The 16,227-nt window shown below is 46.7% G+C and overlaps 1 protein-coding gene across 7 annotated transcripts in view; it reads left to right on the top strand.

Annotated features, from left to right (window-relative positions):
• Positions 1 to 16,227, top strand: part of LOC139577562 (microtubule-associated serine/threonine-protein kinase 2-like) — a 259,047-nt gene that overhangs the window by 125,160 nt on the left and 117,660 nt on the right. For all 7 annotated transcript variants that reach the window (XM_071404646.1, XM_071404645.1, XM_071404652.1 and 4 more), the window contains exon 4: positions 9,901 to 9,932. In XM_071404646.1, coding sequence (XP_071260747.1) covers positions 9,901 to 9,932 — 32 coding nt within the window. The remainder of the gene's footprint in view (positions 1 to 9,900; positions 9,933 to 16,227) is intronic.

The raw sequence follows: 16,227 nt of genomic DNA, 5'->3' as shown, positions 1-16,227 counted from the left end.
ATACACTCAATTAGTATTTGGTAGCATTGCCTTTAAATTGTTTAACTTGGGTCAAACGTTTTGGGTAGCCTTCCACAAGCTTCCCACAATAAGTTGGGTGAATTTTGGCCCATTCCTCCTGACAGAGCTGGTGTACTTCTGACTTCAACTGCACATTAGCTTATTTCGTTGTCCACATAGGACATGAAGTGAATTTGCAGTTTTGTTTTCATGACAAACTACCAGGCAGCCGAATGAAGAGCTCCACTCTTGCTCTACTCCATCATGTTAATGACTGCTGCTAGTGTTACCCCTCCTCCTCCATCTATCTTTCTCCATTTCCCTCTCTCTTTACCTCCTTTTCTCTGACCAACTCCATGCACTACAATCCTGTAATGAATGTCCTCTCTCTCTCTCTCTCTCTCTCTCTCTCTCTCTCTCTCTCTCTCTCTCTCTCTCTCTCTCTCTCTCTCTCTCTCTCTCTCTCTCTCTCTCTCTCTCTCTCTCTCTCTCTCTCTCTCTCTCTCTCTCTCTCTCTCTCTCTCTCTCTCTCTCTCTCTCTCTCTCTCTCTCTCTCTCTCTCTCTCTCTCTCTCTCTCTCTCTCTCTCTCTCTCTCTCTCTCTCTCTCTCTCTCATATTTATATATATATATATATATATATATATATATCCTCCCTGGCGCCATTTAAAGTCAGCAGACAATTAGTCAGAACAAAGTGCCTGTGTTATTACCAGCGTTGATGAAGGGCTTTGCCACTAGCCAGTGGGGGCCTCCACTCCTGTTGCTCTGTGCATGGATTAGAAACCATCCCAATTGGTGCTCCATGTCCTCCAAACATCTTTCATGCACCCACACACACACACTCGCACACGGTTCCAGCTCCCTGGTTAGGCCACTAATGGGGTTTTATAGCTAGCTCTTAATGTGTCACTAAGTGGAGGTGTTGAGTCCTAATGGCTCTCACAACGTGTGTCGTTACTCTGCCAGTCCCAGTGACACCAGACCCTTCCAGACACTTATTAAGTTATCCCCATCGGCTTCGTTAACACCACTGGCCCTGTCCCTGCCTGGTCCTGTCTCAGTGTTCCTACCTGTCTGCGTCGCTTAAATGTGCAGGTGAGTGGCACACATTTCAATGGCTTGGGCCAGGGCACATCTCTCTTAACATCTGCTTCTGCACAAATCTACCGTCTTCCCTGGAGTGTGCTAACGATGGGCAATCTCATCTAGACCAGAAGGCCCTACTGTATTGAATCACTATTCCAAATCCTCATTAAGTGGAAATACCTCTCTAAGCCTTTGGCCTGGCATGGGTTGGCGCCAGCTCTCACATCACGGTGTGCTGCCTACCTGTTTAGGCGTCTTGGCTCCTCCTTCGCGCCACTCTGGGCAAGTACAGGAAGCTGAGCCTTCCTGAGTCTCCTGCCCTCAAATATGGTCCATTATGCCTGGGCTAAGTAGATACACTGCCTGGGATCGGACTTCAGGAGCAGACACGCCTGCCGTGGGAGGACGGGTATCAATGTGTGTCTTTAAGGTGAGATAGTTGGGAAAGGAGCGGGGGAGAGAGATGGAGACAACGGAAAGGAGGGAGGCAGGGAGCCAAAAAGGTGTTTCTCTGAATGGGAGAGAAATATGCGAGAGATAAGAGATGGAGATGTGTGATAGAGAGAGGGAGATGTGTGAGAGGTGTTTCTCTGAACAGATCAGTAGCTGGTTTCACTCTCTCTCTCTCTCTCTCTCTCTCTCTCTCTCTCTCTCTCTCTCTCTCTCTCTCTCTCTCTCTCTCTCTCTCTCTCTCTCTCTCTCTCTCTCTCTCTCTCTCTCTCTCTCTCTCTCTCTCTCTCTCTCTCTCTCTCTCTCTCTCTCTCTCTCTCTCTCTCTCTCTCTCTCTCTCTCTCTCTCTCTCTCTCTCTCTCTCTCTCTCTCTCTCTCTCTCTCTCTCTCTCTCTCTCTCTCTTCTGTGGTGGTGGAATCGCTGCCATGTGCCAAAGACATACCCAATGCCAGCTAAAATAAGATGGGGGAAATCTACCGCACCGATACGTTAAGAGGTGAACTTTCACACCTCTTAACCTGTTACACTGAATCATTGGGAGCGTTCTAAACGGTGGCCGAAACAGCTCAATAAGTCACTAGCAGCCGGTTCTATTATGTACCATGGTTCCGTCACACTGTTAGGGCTGACCGAGCTAAGTGGGCTCGCAGGCTGCATTTTAGAATACTCACTCTCTCTGAATGTGTCACCCTGTATGAGTGTCAGGAGCTGTCTCTGAGCCACAGAGAGTAGTGTCGAAATATATATATATTTTTTCAACGACTGAACATTGAGTCTAGAAACTTGGGGGAAATTTGAAATGACACCTACTTCTCCACGTCAAACCCTAGTAGCCTGTAAGACGTCGCTAGTTAGCTGGAAATATCGGGTATTCCAGGGAAAATCCCGGCACTTCGCTGTATACTCCACATAGGGATGCGTTGTTTGTGATACAACCCCGTTGAACAGCATCTTTGTTGTGTAGCCTATACGATGATGGGAGCGGTTGATTGGTATGCAGTGTGGTGGTAATGTGATGAATACCTTGCCTGCTACCTCTGATGGAACTTGTCTGTTTTTTTTTGTGTGCACATGTGTACAGTACAGTATTGGTGGTGTATGTGCACAATGATGCTAGCCTTTGTATTTTTTCTCTCTGTGTGCGTGCGTGCTTCCAGGACAAATTAAACGCTGCTATTGTATGTGCAGTGTGTGTGTGTGTGTGTGTGTGTGCTCACATTAGCATACCTTAGCATCCTCTGTTCTGGCCTACTCAGCAGACCTGTCCTTCATCAGTCAGTCACCATGGCCCCAGGGAAGTGCCCTCTGCCCACATGTCTGTGCCTGCCCACCATCTACCCTGCTAGCACTGCCAGGCCTATCACTCATCCCCCTCCTCCCTGGCAGAGCAGGCAGGGGCGGAGAGAAGGGGGGGGGGGGCAGTAGTGTTTTCCACAAGTACGTAGAGGAGCCAGCCAAATAGAAACAGTAGCCAGCCAGTCAGTAGCCAGCCCTCTGCCCCCCCTGAGTTAGATTTTTTTTGCCTAAGGAGCTCTATTTTGGGGGCCTCTGGTACGTTCGCTACGCCCGCAGACGTTCGTTTCTTCTCCATAGTGAGCCTGGATCTGAGTAGCTCCCCGACGATTGCTAGAACGCAAACACATTATAACCGTTCTGATTGGTCCCAGAAACCGATGGGTTGGGCCAGATCCAGATCACACTTGGGTAAAGCAGCTTTGTTACTCTGATTGGTTAGAAATGATCCAATCGCTGATGGCTTTGTTTTGTACAACAGCGCGAGTTTGAGTTGTCGGGAAACATTCGAATGCCTTGATTCCATCTGAAATATACAGCAAAATGATTGAATACTTCATCAAGTATACCTCCCAGATATATATTTTTTAATTGTGGTATTGTGTAGAAAGACATGACTTTACAATTTAAATGACTGAAAATATATGAATTCAGTGTATTGTTAGTTGTTTTGGATATTGTCTAAGCCTATGATCATTACTATTTTCTAAGTAAGAGACCATTACATAAAAATAAAAAACATTTAACTAGTCTTCTCTTGAGATTAAAGTGTTATTTACAGTTTTACTGCAATATATGAATTGCCACAATGATGTTTGTTCTTCAAATTGTGCATTTTATTAACACAAAAAATGAAGTAAGTAGCCCACATTATCTTGAAAATTCCAGGTTTTCACTCTCACAGTCACACTTTTTAATTGAAAAACAACAAAATTGGACATTATAAGTCCACAACAATGCTTAAACCACATCAGGAGACCGTTTTTGAGGTCTGGGAAAAATCTGAGAAATTTTGATTTTTGGGTGCATTTTTTTTTTCTTCCCACCTTTACTTAACCAGGTAGGCCAGTTGAGAACAAGTTCTCATTTACAACTGCGACCTGGCCAAGATAAAGCGAAGCAGTGCGACAAAAACAACACAGAGTTGCACATGGGATAAACAAACGTACAGTCAATAACACAATAGAAAAATCTGTATACAGTGTGTGCAAATGAAGTAAGGAGGTAAGGCAATAAATAGGCCAATAGTGGCAAAGTAATTACAATTGAACAATTTACACTGGAGTGATATATGTGCAGATGAGGATGTGCAAGTAGAAATACTGGTGTGCAAAAGAGCAGAAAAACAAAAACAAATATGGGGATGAGGTAGGTAGTTGGTTGGATGGGCTATTTACAGATGGGGTGTGTACAGCTGCAGCGATCGGTAAGCTGCTCTGTCAGCTGACGCTTAAAGTTAGTGAGGGAGATATAAGTCTCCAACTTCAGTGATTCAGTGACAGTTACCTTTTAATTCAAGTGTGTACCTAGCAAGAGGCTATTGTTTAGCAGTGTTTTTGTACGGCACATGTGACGGAAGAGTTTGCAAAACAAATAGCCACTGGATTGATGAAAATAATCACGATATAATTCTGCCATGTAAGCATATGCTACTTTGTAGTTAACATTTAATTGAAAAGGTTTTTGGGATAGCCTTTCGGTCTACCAGAATAATTTTTTTTTCATTAGCATCATTGCCAACAGCGCACACACAGACAAGGGCATTCCCGTTGCCTCGTCAGAAAGTTGTATTTGGTAGGTGCTATTTGGTAGGCTACACTGACTGACGAGACGAGAGTCACTCACACTTTAGCGTCGCTGTCTGCCAAGCCCTGGCGACATCCTAGGAAATCCTTTGGTTTACTTGTCCCGGTGCGATTACCATGGACATGGCTCAGAGCTACAGCTGTCTGTCTGTTAGGGTCTGTAGGCGGGTTTGTGACAAGGGAGGCACTTTACCCCATTTACAAAGGGTTGGGTTGGACACTTGATGAAGCCTAGGCCTACATCTGTCCAATCAAAGAGGCCTATATTCATTAGGGCTTTATCTGTCTACTAGCCAACTACTGTATATGCAGGGTGGGAGTGGTGGGTTTGATGCCATCTTTCACCTGTTAAGTTAATGTTGTTAGTTACGTGTGCTTTTAGCTCAGGGCAGGGCCATACTATCTCAAATATCTGTCCACGGTCTACATCAGCAATCTGCCAAATGTCCTGGGGGAGTGTACTCGACGAGAGCACTATGTGGCGCAGCCCACTCTCTTTCTCTGCCCATGTCTCTACTAGTGTGGAAGAGGTGAACAAAATGATTGACGTCTATCAACAATGACAAGCCACCTGTGTCTGACAACTTGGATGGACAGTTATTAAGGATGATAGCGGACTATATTGCCCTCCTATTTGCCATCTCTCCAATCTAAGTCTACAGGAAAGTATGTGCCCTCAGCCCCGGAGGGAAGCAAATGTCACCCCGCTACCCAAGAATAGCGATGCACCCCTTTACTGGGTCAACCAGCCGACCAATTGTATTTTGGACAAACCATTCACTAAACCCTAAACCTCAACTAAATCGTGCAATTAATAATGTGGACGCTGAGCAAGTCGAAACTAAACTGCTTGGTGTAACCCTGGATTGTAAACTGTTATGATCAAAACATTGATGCAACGGTAGCTAAGATGGGGAGAGGTATGTCCGTAATAAAGCGCGGGCTCTGCTTTCTTGACATCGCAATCAACAAAACAAGTCATACAGGCCCTAGTTTTGTTGCACCTGGACTACTGTCCAGTCATATGGTCAAGTGGCACAAAGAGGACATAGGCAAATGACAGTTGGCCCAGAACAAAGCAGCACGGCTGGCCCTTAAATGTACACAGAGAGCTAGCATCAATTACACGCATGTCAATCTCTCAAAAGTAGAGGAGAGATTGATTGCATCACTACTTGTCTTTGTGAGAGGTATTGGCATGTTGAAAGCCCCCGGCTGTCTGTTCAAACGACTAACACACAGCTCGGACACCCATGCGTCCCCCACAAGACATGCCGCCGGGGGTCTCTTCACAGTCCCCAAGTCCAGAATAGACTCCGGGAAACGCACAGTAATGCACAGAGCCATGACTACATGGAACTCCTCTCCACATCAAGTAACTCATGCAAGCATTAAAATTAATAAAACTACTAAAGCCGGATGTGCACAACACGATTTTGGCTTTCGAGATCGGAGACAAAATTCCCATGTCGTTGCCTACTTGGGGCTCACGGCCGTCGCCGACGCCCGTTTAATGTGAGCGGGTCAGAGACGTGATCTGAGTGCTACCGATCCTGTCTTTGAGTAGTCCCAGAGGTCCCGATATTTTCAAACAAGTTTGACTTTATCGGCTCAAAATCTGCAATGCTCTTGCTGTGTGCGAGGTGCAACGAGCACGTTTTGAGAACGGTGATCAGCAAACGCCAATGAGAGCTCGCCAGAGAAGAAGCCAGTCAGGAGATGATGTTGTTTCGCATCACCCACAATGTGTAGACTCTCGAGCAGCAGCGATGACCACTTGTATGCGTTTGTACTTGCCATTAACCAAAGCCAAAGTGTCGAATCGTTACAGCTCTGTATGGCAAGCATCAATATTTCACTGAAAACTTTCATGAGGCTGCTTTGAGCCACAGCTCGTTCTAGCTACGTTAACAATCTCGTGACATCATCACTTCATCGTTTTTTTTGCGAGACGGCATGGCTTCGAGGAACCTCACAACCAAGTGAAAGAATCTTGTAGTGTGTTGAACTCCGTCTGTGCCACATCATTTAGTGTGCGCACCACTACGTTGGCAAGACAAAAAACTACAGGAAGACGGTCGTTTAATGTGAGTCTCAGCAATGTTAGGATTTTGAAAGTCGTGTAGTGTACACCCAGCATTATGGAACAACATGGACTGTGAAGAGACACACACATAGGCAGACACACACTTGCATACTTACGCTTCAAGATTTACCTCGACTAACCTGTACCCCCGCACATTGACTCGGTACCAGTACCCCCTGTATATAGCCTCATTATTGTTATTTTATTGTGTTACTTTTATAAAAAAAATATTTAGTCAATATTTTTTTACTCTATTTCTTGAAGTGCGTTGTTGGTTAAGGGCTTGTAAGTAAGCATTTCACGGTAAGGTCTACACCTGTTGTATTCGGCGCGCACGTGACAAATAAGATTTGATTGAATTTTTACACACACGCTAACACACGCACTCTACACACATTCATTTGTGTGTTGTTGTATAGTGGTATTATATATTTAGTGGTCTAATGATGTTATGTGATGTACTGTTTTGCTTGTGCCTTAATGTGCCTTAATGTGTTTGGGCTAATGGGGATCCATAATAAATATAAATCACATTTCCCTCCTCTCTCTTGCTGTCATGTTGGTTGGACCTCGAGGAATAATTGATGCTTGTGTTCCATCGAGGAGATTACTTTCGTTTTTGTGTGTGGCGGTTGCCATCCAACTGTCAATCCAGCTAATTTCATCATCACCCTGCCTTTGAGATATTACATGACCAGCTGAGGCGTGTGTGTGTATGTGTTGTATGTGTGTGTGTGTATGTGTTGTATGTGTGTGTGTGTGTGTGTATGTGTTGTATGTGTGTGTGTGCTTGTGCATGTGTGTGTCATGGAGATTTGAATATTTTGTCTCGGGGGGGTTGGGGAGGAGGTGAACATCCCCACTCAAGGATGTGGGGCAGCTCAGCCACACACACACACACACACACACACACACACACACACACACACACACACACACACACACACACACACACACACACACACACACACACACACACACACACACACACACACACACACACACACACACACACACACACACACACACACACAGCGGCAGCCCTAATGCAATCAGTCTGCCAGAGCAGAGATGCTGAGAGCAATCCTTTCACGTTACAGGGCTATGCGTGGGTGGCTGGTTGGCAGAACGTACCCCCTTTCTCTTCTCCCTTTCCTCTCTCCCCTCCCTGCTCCTCCCTCTCTCCCTCCGCCAGGCTTCAGCCCCTCACCCCTTTGATAACATCTTCCCTTGTTTCAGATTGTTTGATAAGACTGTATTAATGGCAGTCTCCTATCCTGTTTTGTCTCTATGTTACGGTGTTGCCTGGCTTTACCCCACCATCACCATCTCTCCCCCTCCATGAGTCTGGGTACTATCCCCCCCCAGTCCCCTGATAAGATCTATACATCAGGCAGCCTGCAGAGCTCTCTAGCTGAGCTCTGAACAGCATCTGTAGGGAGGCAAATTGAGTTGAGGCCTCCCGGCCCCGTGCTACGGGGCCCTGCAGCACACAGACACACACTGTCAATGACATTAGTCCTGTGTTCTGGGCCACTAATGGAATCAGGCTGTTTAGTCCTGAGAGCTATGTTGTTGTTTATCTAGAACACACAGAGTGCTGCTGACTCAGAGACTTACTCACACTACACACTACACAACACTACACACTACACACAGCGTAGAGACACACACACATATATTTTTTTTCTCCCACGTACTGTCCTCTCTTTAAAGTCCATATCTCCATTAGCTCACTAATAATTAACAATAATAATAGGCACTTGAGAGAGAGGGTGAACGAGAGAGCGAGAGAGAGCGAGATAGAGAGAGAGAGAGAGCTACTGCTCGTCTGACAGTGATGTGGAGACAGCCATCCTGAGTCAGAGTCAGAGAGAGGGATGGAGAGTGAGGTTGAGAACGACGTCAGCCAGCAAGCAGACAGACTGTATCTATGCAGAAGTGCTCCTGTCACTAATTAAAAAGTAGGGTTCTGCGGCTAAGTGTGCACTCTGAAACTGTCTGTGTTAATATTCAACTATCAAGCAGAGAGACCGGGAGGGAGCGAAACAGGCAGTGGGCTTGAAAGATACACCGCGGTCGGCAATGTGGAGCAGCAGATGCCTGCTGTACATGCTCCCTTCATCGATCTGTCTTTCAGTCTCTTTCTCTCCCTCTGTCTGACAAGGTCCTTTTCTCCTTCAGTTATGCTCTCTCTCTCTCTCTCTCTCTCTCTCTGTCTCTGTCTCTGTCTCTGTCTCTGTCTCTGTCTCTCTCTCTCTCTCTCTCTCTCTGTCTCTCTCTCTCTCTCTGTCTTGGTACTTTGCGTGAGCACACATTATTTGTTATTGAGAACAAAGCAGCTGTTGCTGTGAACATTTTGACCTGGGGTTACGACACACTTCACCCCGAGGCACACGTATCCTGTCGGGTTCGGAGCCTGTTAGAGCAAGCCCACTCTTGTGTGTTTATCTGTGTGTGTCTGTCTGTCTAGTGGCTATCTGATTCAAAACACTGACTCACACTCACACGCACACAGCCTATCGCGAGTGTGTTGGTGATGGTAAACAGTGTCAGTGGTCCAGATAACACACGCTGTTGGGTAGGTGTTAGTGTTCTGTTCTCACATAGAGAGCTCTCACACTCACCCACCCAGTAGACACCACTGTGATCATGTTCATATCTATTTCATATCAACACAAACCTGAAATTATAGCTACAGAAACATTGTCCTCTCAGCAGAGAGTGGTTTCTCCGACTTGGCCCATGCTATTGTTACTGTTAAACGAACTGCAGGTGCGTTTAACACTCAGGTCAAGGGGATTTCGAACTACCTTAACGATGGGAAATAGCCTGCCTCTAGATTGTGTCTTTACACTGAATACAGTGCAAGCTGTGAATACCGGTCATTGCCATTGAAACATAAACCATGGATCAGCTGAATGCTGTGCTGTGCTACCGCTGTAAGGAAGACATTGCTATTTGCTTTGCTACTCAACACATTCAGATGGTGACACAGTGCCACCTAGTGGAACTTTCAGGGTTTTACACACGCTTTCTCTCTGGACGTCAAGCAACATGGGATTTCGTTTACATCCCAAATAACAAACAACTTTAACACTGTATATCTCCATGTGTCTAAATGAGGAGTACACTGACATGTCCTTCTCTCTCTCTCTCTCTCTCTCTCTCTTGCAGAAGGAGCTCAGTCTTCCGAGGAGGGGGAGTTTGTAAGTACCCATAGCCATTCCATCTCTATTCTTGATTCACTTCTCCAGCCTTGCCAAGGGCAGAGGCGTCTTTCTCTCTGTCCGTCTGTAAACAGGAACGCCTCTATGGAGAGTTGCACATGAACCGGGCGCTGTCGAATCCTGCAAGGACTCCCATTGTGTGTTCTGTGACGGTGTAACACAGCCTTGAAGAGCAGTGGGAAGGAGAAAGTTGACTCTTTCTGTGAGACTCTTTCTGTGCTGAGGACGATTTGACGGTTCAGGGTTGGGCCAGATACTTGGGCCTGGTCCTCCATCCAAACGTGGTTTTTATTTAGGATTAGTAAAGGCTACACTGAAAGCGCCATTGGTTGGGCTCTCTAGATCTCTGTCGCTAAGATAAGTGAGGGAGAGAGAGGTATCTGCTGAAAGAAAGATGATGAGTCTAAAATAAAATGTGATAGAGGGAAGTCTGGATAGAGAGAGGAGGAACAGGGGACTGCTGTAGCCAGTCCGTGCTCTCTCAGATCTACACTGGGCTCCAGAGGCTCTTTTTCTCGGTCATATCACAGACTGTCAAGCTCTGTCAAACCCTGGACAACCTCATGGCATTATGCAGACATGACGGCAGCATGTGATATAGCATGTTACGGAGCGGGCGGGCGTGTTAATTCCACAGGGTATAATACACTTCCTGTCTCTTTGTCTCCATGGACACACAGCACATCCCAATGGGGATTCAATGTATTTCCATATCCCCATTGTCAGAATCCTGTATCCCCATACGTCATATGGTAAAGGCACATCTCAACATGTCTATGAGAGAAGAGGTATCCAGTTTAACGGTGACCGTTAAAAGTAAAAGCTTTGCCATTTGAAAGTGGATGTAGCGAAAGATGCTTTTGCAATTCCGTCAAAGTTGTCAAATCCCACCTTGACCTCAAAATACAACTAACTGCCGTGTCAAGAAAGAGAACAGTACAGTGAGGTCTGAAGGGTAAACGTGGGAGCTCATTGGGATGGGCAGAACAGGCCTGTAGCTCTACAGTCTCACCCTCTCTCTGTAACAGCTTAGCGTCCACAGTGGATGCTGCTGGCCTATATATAATTCTGTACCAGCCAGTCACCGGCTCCGCTCTGAAAAGTAACCCACAACACAAAAGTTGTATATTTTATCTCTTATTTCCCACAGTGTCTTTGAAGACAGGCCTGACTTGTGAGAGAGCGTTCACTTGGCCGGTCGAGCACAGCAGAACAGAGCTAGGAGATTCCAGGCAGCTTTTGGGCCAGTGTTTGGGCCTCCCATGTGTATCAAGAATGGTCCACCACCCAAAGGACATCCCGCCAACTTGACCCAACTGTGGGAAGCATTGTAGCCAACATGGGCCAGCATCCCTGTGGAACAATTTCGACACCTTGTAGAGTCCAGGCCCCTGCTACAGCAGCAGTGATGGGAAATGTAAAATATATAGTTTTACTTCCCTCATGTCCTCTTGCTCTCATGTCCTCTTGCTCTCATGCTCGCTCGCTCGCTCGCTCGCTCGCACACACACACACACACACACACACACACACACACACACACACACACACACACACACACACACACACACACACACACACACACACACACACACACACACACACACACACACACACACACACACACACACACAATGACAGTCTCATATCCTGTAGACAGTGGTCATACGTCAGTCCACTAATCAGGCTGGATTAGTTTAGTGATGCTCCAGCGCTATGCTAGCAATAACCATAGCCCCTACTGTAGCCTCTTTGATCCAGACCCATTGTCCCTGGCCCTGACCAGGCATGTGAACTGCATGTGAACTTACCCCTACGTAGGCAGGCTCCCTAACCAGGGACACTTGTGTCCCTCTGACTCCCCGAACAGAGATTGGGGATAGGAGAGAACAGGGGGATGAGGGGTGGAGAGAGGAGGTGGGGGGCTAGCTAGCCAAAATAAGGCAGGGGCGACAGCTGCACCTCCCACAGGGCCTTGTGATAACACGAGAATGCTCTGTGTCTGCCTGCTGGGCGTGTTAGTGCTGTGTGTCAGTGTGTTCTGGAGCTTTCTCTCTCTGTCTGTACTCTACCGCTCAGACAACTCCAGTGTGTGTGAGAGAGTGACCGTAGCTCAAGCTGTATGCCCTCTCTCGCTCTCTCTCTCTCTCTCTCTCTCTCTCTCTCTCTCTCTCTCTCTCTCTCTCTCTCTCTCTCTCTCTCTCTCTCTCTCTCTCTCTCTCTCTCTCTCTCTCTCTCTCTCTCTCTCTCTCTCTCTCTTCTCTCTCTCTCTCTTTCTCTCTCTCTCTCTCTCTCTCTCTCTCTCTCTCTCTCTCTCTCTCTCTCTCTCTCTCTCTCTCTCTCTCTCTCTCTCTCTCTCTCTCTCTCTCTCTCTCTCTCTCTCTCTCTCTCTCTCTCTCTCTCTCTCTCGCTCTCTCTCTCTCTCTCTGGCTGAAGAAACAGTGACCAGGGTCAAACTCTCATTTTGGACACTACTGTTTGACAGTCACAGAGCGCAGTCAAGTCTCCAGGACACTGCTATGAACCAGAGGACAAACTGACAAGCCATCCCCAGGATCGGGGCTCTTAGCTTGGGGATACTGCCAGCGGAGGATTTATGTGAGGCTATTCAAACCAATGCTGACCTATACTTGACCTCTGTGTGTGTGTGTGTGTGTGTGTGTGTGTGTGTGTGTGTGTGTGTGTGTGTGTGTGTGTGTGTGTGTGTGTGTGTGTGTGTGTGTGTGTGTGTGTGTGTGTTTAGAAGACGGGATTGCTTGGAGAGTGTTTCTGAATAGTTTTATGTTATTATAGCTGGATCAGGGAGAGACAGATAGTGTGTGTTTGTTAGAGGATGGATAGTGCCTATGTGTTAGTGTGTGTGACTCAGCAGCAGTGATAAGCTGTTATGAGCCCTGCTCTGTCTCAGTACAGAGCACTGAGAACACTGTAGCCTAGATACCTGACATACAGTGTGTTCGGAAAATATTCAGACTCCTTTACTTTTTCCACACGTTACAGCCTTATTCTAGAATTGATTAAATAGTTTCCCCCTCATCAATCAACACACAATACCCCATAATGACAAAGCGAAAACAGATTACATTTTTTTTTAATAAAATAAGTATTTCCATAACTATTCACACCCTTTGCTTTGAGACTCAAAATTGAGCTCAGGTGCATCCTATTTCCATTGGTCATACTTGAGATGTTTCTACAACTTGATTGGAGTTCACCTGTGGTAAATTCAGTTGATTGAACATGGTTTGGAAAGGCACACACCTGTCTATATAAGTTCCCACAGTTGACAGTGCATGTCAGAGCAAAAACCAAGCCATGAGGTCTAAGGAATTGTCTGTAGAGCTACGAGACAGGATTGTGTCAAGGCACAGATCTGAGGAAGGGTACCACAACATTTCTGCAGCATTAATGGACCCCAAGAACACAGTGGCCTCCATCATTCTTAAATGGAAGAAGTTTGGAACCACCAAGACTCTTCCTAGAGCTGGCCACCCGGCCAAACTGAGCTGTCGGGGGAGAAGGGCCTTGGTCAGGAAGGTGACCAAGAACCCGATGGTCACTCTGACAGAGCTCCAGAGTTTATCTGTGGAGGTGGGAGAACCTTCCAGAAGGACAACCATCTCTGCATCACTCTCCCAATCAGGCCTTTATGGTAGAGTGTCCAGACAGAAGCCACTCCTCAGTAAAAGGCACATGAAAGTCTGCTTGGAGATGGCCAAAAGGTACCTAACGGACTCAGACCAGGAGAAACAAGATTCTCTGGTCTGATGAAACCAAGATTGAACTCTTTGTCCTAAAAGCCAAGCATCACGTCTGGAGGGAACCTGACACCATCCCTACGGTGAAGCATGGTGGTGGCAGCATCATGCTGTGGGGATGTTTTCAGTGACATGGACTGGGAGACTAGTCAGGATCAAGGGAAAGAGGAATGAAGAAGTACAGAGAGATCTTTGATGAAAACCTGCTCCAGAGCACTCAGGACCTCAGACTGGGGTGAATGTTCACCTTCTAAAAGGACAACGACCCTAAGCACACAGACAACGCAGGAGTGGCTTCGAGACAAGTCTCTGAATGTCCTTTAGTGGGCCAGCCAGAGCCCAAACTTGAACCCGATCGATCATCTCTGAAGAAACCTGAAAATAGCTGTGGAACGACGCTCCCCGTCCAACCTGAGAGCTTGAGAGGATCTGCAGAGAAGAATGGGAGAAACTCCCCAAATACAAGTGTGCCAAGCTTGTGGTGTCATACTCAAGAAGACTCGAAGCTGTAATCGCGGCCGAAGGTGCTTCAACAAAGTACTGAGTAAAGGGTCTGAATACTTATGTAAATGTCATATATCAGTTTTAGTTACATTTCTTCTGAAAAAAATTATACAATTCCGTTTTTGGTGTGTCATTATGGGGTGTTGTGTGTAGATTGATGAGGGGGTAAAAATGATTGAATTCATTTTAGAACAAGGCTGTAACGTAACGAGATGTGGAAGAAGTCAAGGGGTCTGAATGCTTTCCGAATGCACTGTACCTGTCTGTGTACTGCACAGTCTGCACCCCATGGCCTCTTAAGATTGACAGCTTGATTTTGGATTGTGTTACACACAATTACACACTCATACACACAAGTGTGCCTGCACACACACACATACACACACACACAGTTACATATACTCATTGTGTGTGATGAAGGACTGGGTAGTGAGGGCTGTGTCTGTTTTGTAGTGTTGTTTTGAGAGGAAGTTCATTGGCCAGCATGGCTTTAATGGACAGGTGGCAGAGTCCACTGGAGCAACACTGACTTTCACCCTGAGCCCACCCCTTGCTTTACCATTGCCATTGGAAACATGATGAAGAGGAGGAAGGAGAGGCCAGGAGCTCCCGACCTGCGCATGCAGTAAGACACACTCACACACACACTGCCACAAAGGGTTAACTGACCCTGCTGTATGTGTGTGAGTCTTTCCCCCTATTTGTTGTGGAGCTGTAGTTCTGAAAGTAGAGCGATGGGCCCGGCAGCGTCAGTTTACACCCCCTCCGACACATACAGTGCACACACACCGCCACAGAAACACAGATCAGCACTCAGGCAGAACAGAAGAACTGGAGGAGAGGTGGAGGTAAAGTGAGGAGGAAAAGAAAGGGGGGAGGTCAGGAGGAGAGATTAGAGGAGAGGGAAATCCTTCATTTGCAGAGGTGGGGGGGTAATTTGAATACCAGGTCACTGCCCAGTCATACACGCACACACAGTCACACACACACAGCAGGCTGCTGCCAGGGTTATATTCTCACACATTCTGGTCACTCGCCAGGGGGTCCAGACCTGTTTAGACTAGTCCCATATGGCTCCTCTCTACCCAGCCTGCCAACAGCCCTGCCTTTCCAAGTGTTAACGCCCAGTCTGTACCAGCCTCAGAGCAGAAGGCTGAGGGATCCACTGCCTGAGTACACAGCCAAGCTTTTGCTTTCTTTATCAAAGCTTGTACGGATTGAAGTTAGGCTAGTTACTAGTAGTACAATAGTTAGTGTTGGTGATGATTGTGTGGCGATTTTAAACTCCACTGTTGTTTATCAGACAGTACTCTCACCTTCCCTCTATTCTTCCCCTCCATTCCCTCCTTCCTCCCATCTGCCCGTCCGTGGTGAACTGTAGAATCTGGCCGGCAGCTCAGCACCGCTGCCATGGCAACAGCAGCCTCCTGCAGCACCTGCTCTCTCCCACCTCACTCCCTCCCTCCTTCCACACCTCCTCCTCCCAGCCCTCCCTCCTCCTCTACTCCACCTCTGCCCACCCAGAGGGCCCACTGTCAGCCACTGTCCACCAGGTGGGAAACCCCTTCCTCTGGAGGTAAGACTGGCTGGGTCTGTGTGTCAACTGGTGTTAGTATGGGTACTACTGACATGTGTTTATGACCTGGTCCCTTAACTCCGAGAGTAACAGTTCCCTTAAAGAACAACTCCGCCGCTTTTAACATTTGGTTTGTTATTATTAAGTATTTAGTGATATGTTACACAGTTTTAGTGTAATTGTATGATTTCATGTCTATTGACTGTTTAGTGATGAGCTAAACCGGAACTTGCTTCTCTGTGACGTCTTCAAGTAGGATCCCAGAGATGACTAATACAAGAAATTACGGGCAGTCATTTTCAATTATCTATATAACTCCTTGCTATATGTTGTTCTGTTTGTCTTTGTCTAATAACATCTGTAAATATTTTAAATATATGCTCAAAACCTATAGAATTATATTTCTAGTCAGCTTACTACAATAATTTGCTGGTGT

This window comes from Salvelinus alpinus, chromosome 6 (genome assembly GCF_045679555.1).
Source record: "Salvelinus alpinus chromosome 6, SLU_Salpinus.1, whole genome shotgun sequence".
Taxonomy (NCBI): Eukaryota; Metazoa; Chordata; class Actinopteri; order Salmoniformes; family Salmonidae; genus Salvelinus; species Salvelinus alpinus.
This window is presented reverse-complemented; position numbering and strand designations above follow the sequence as displayed.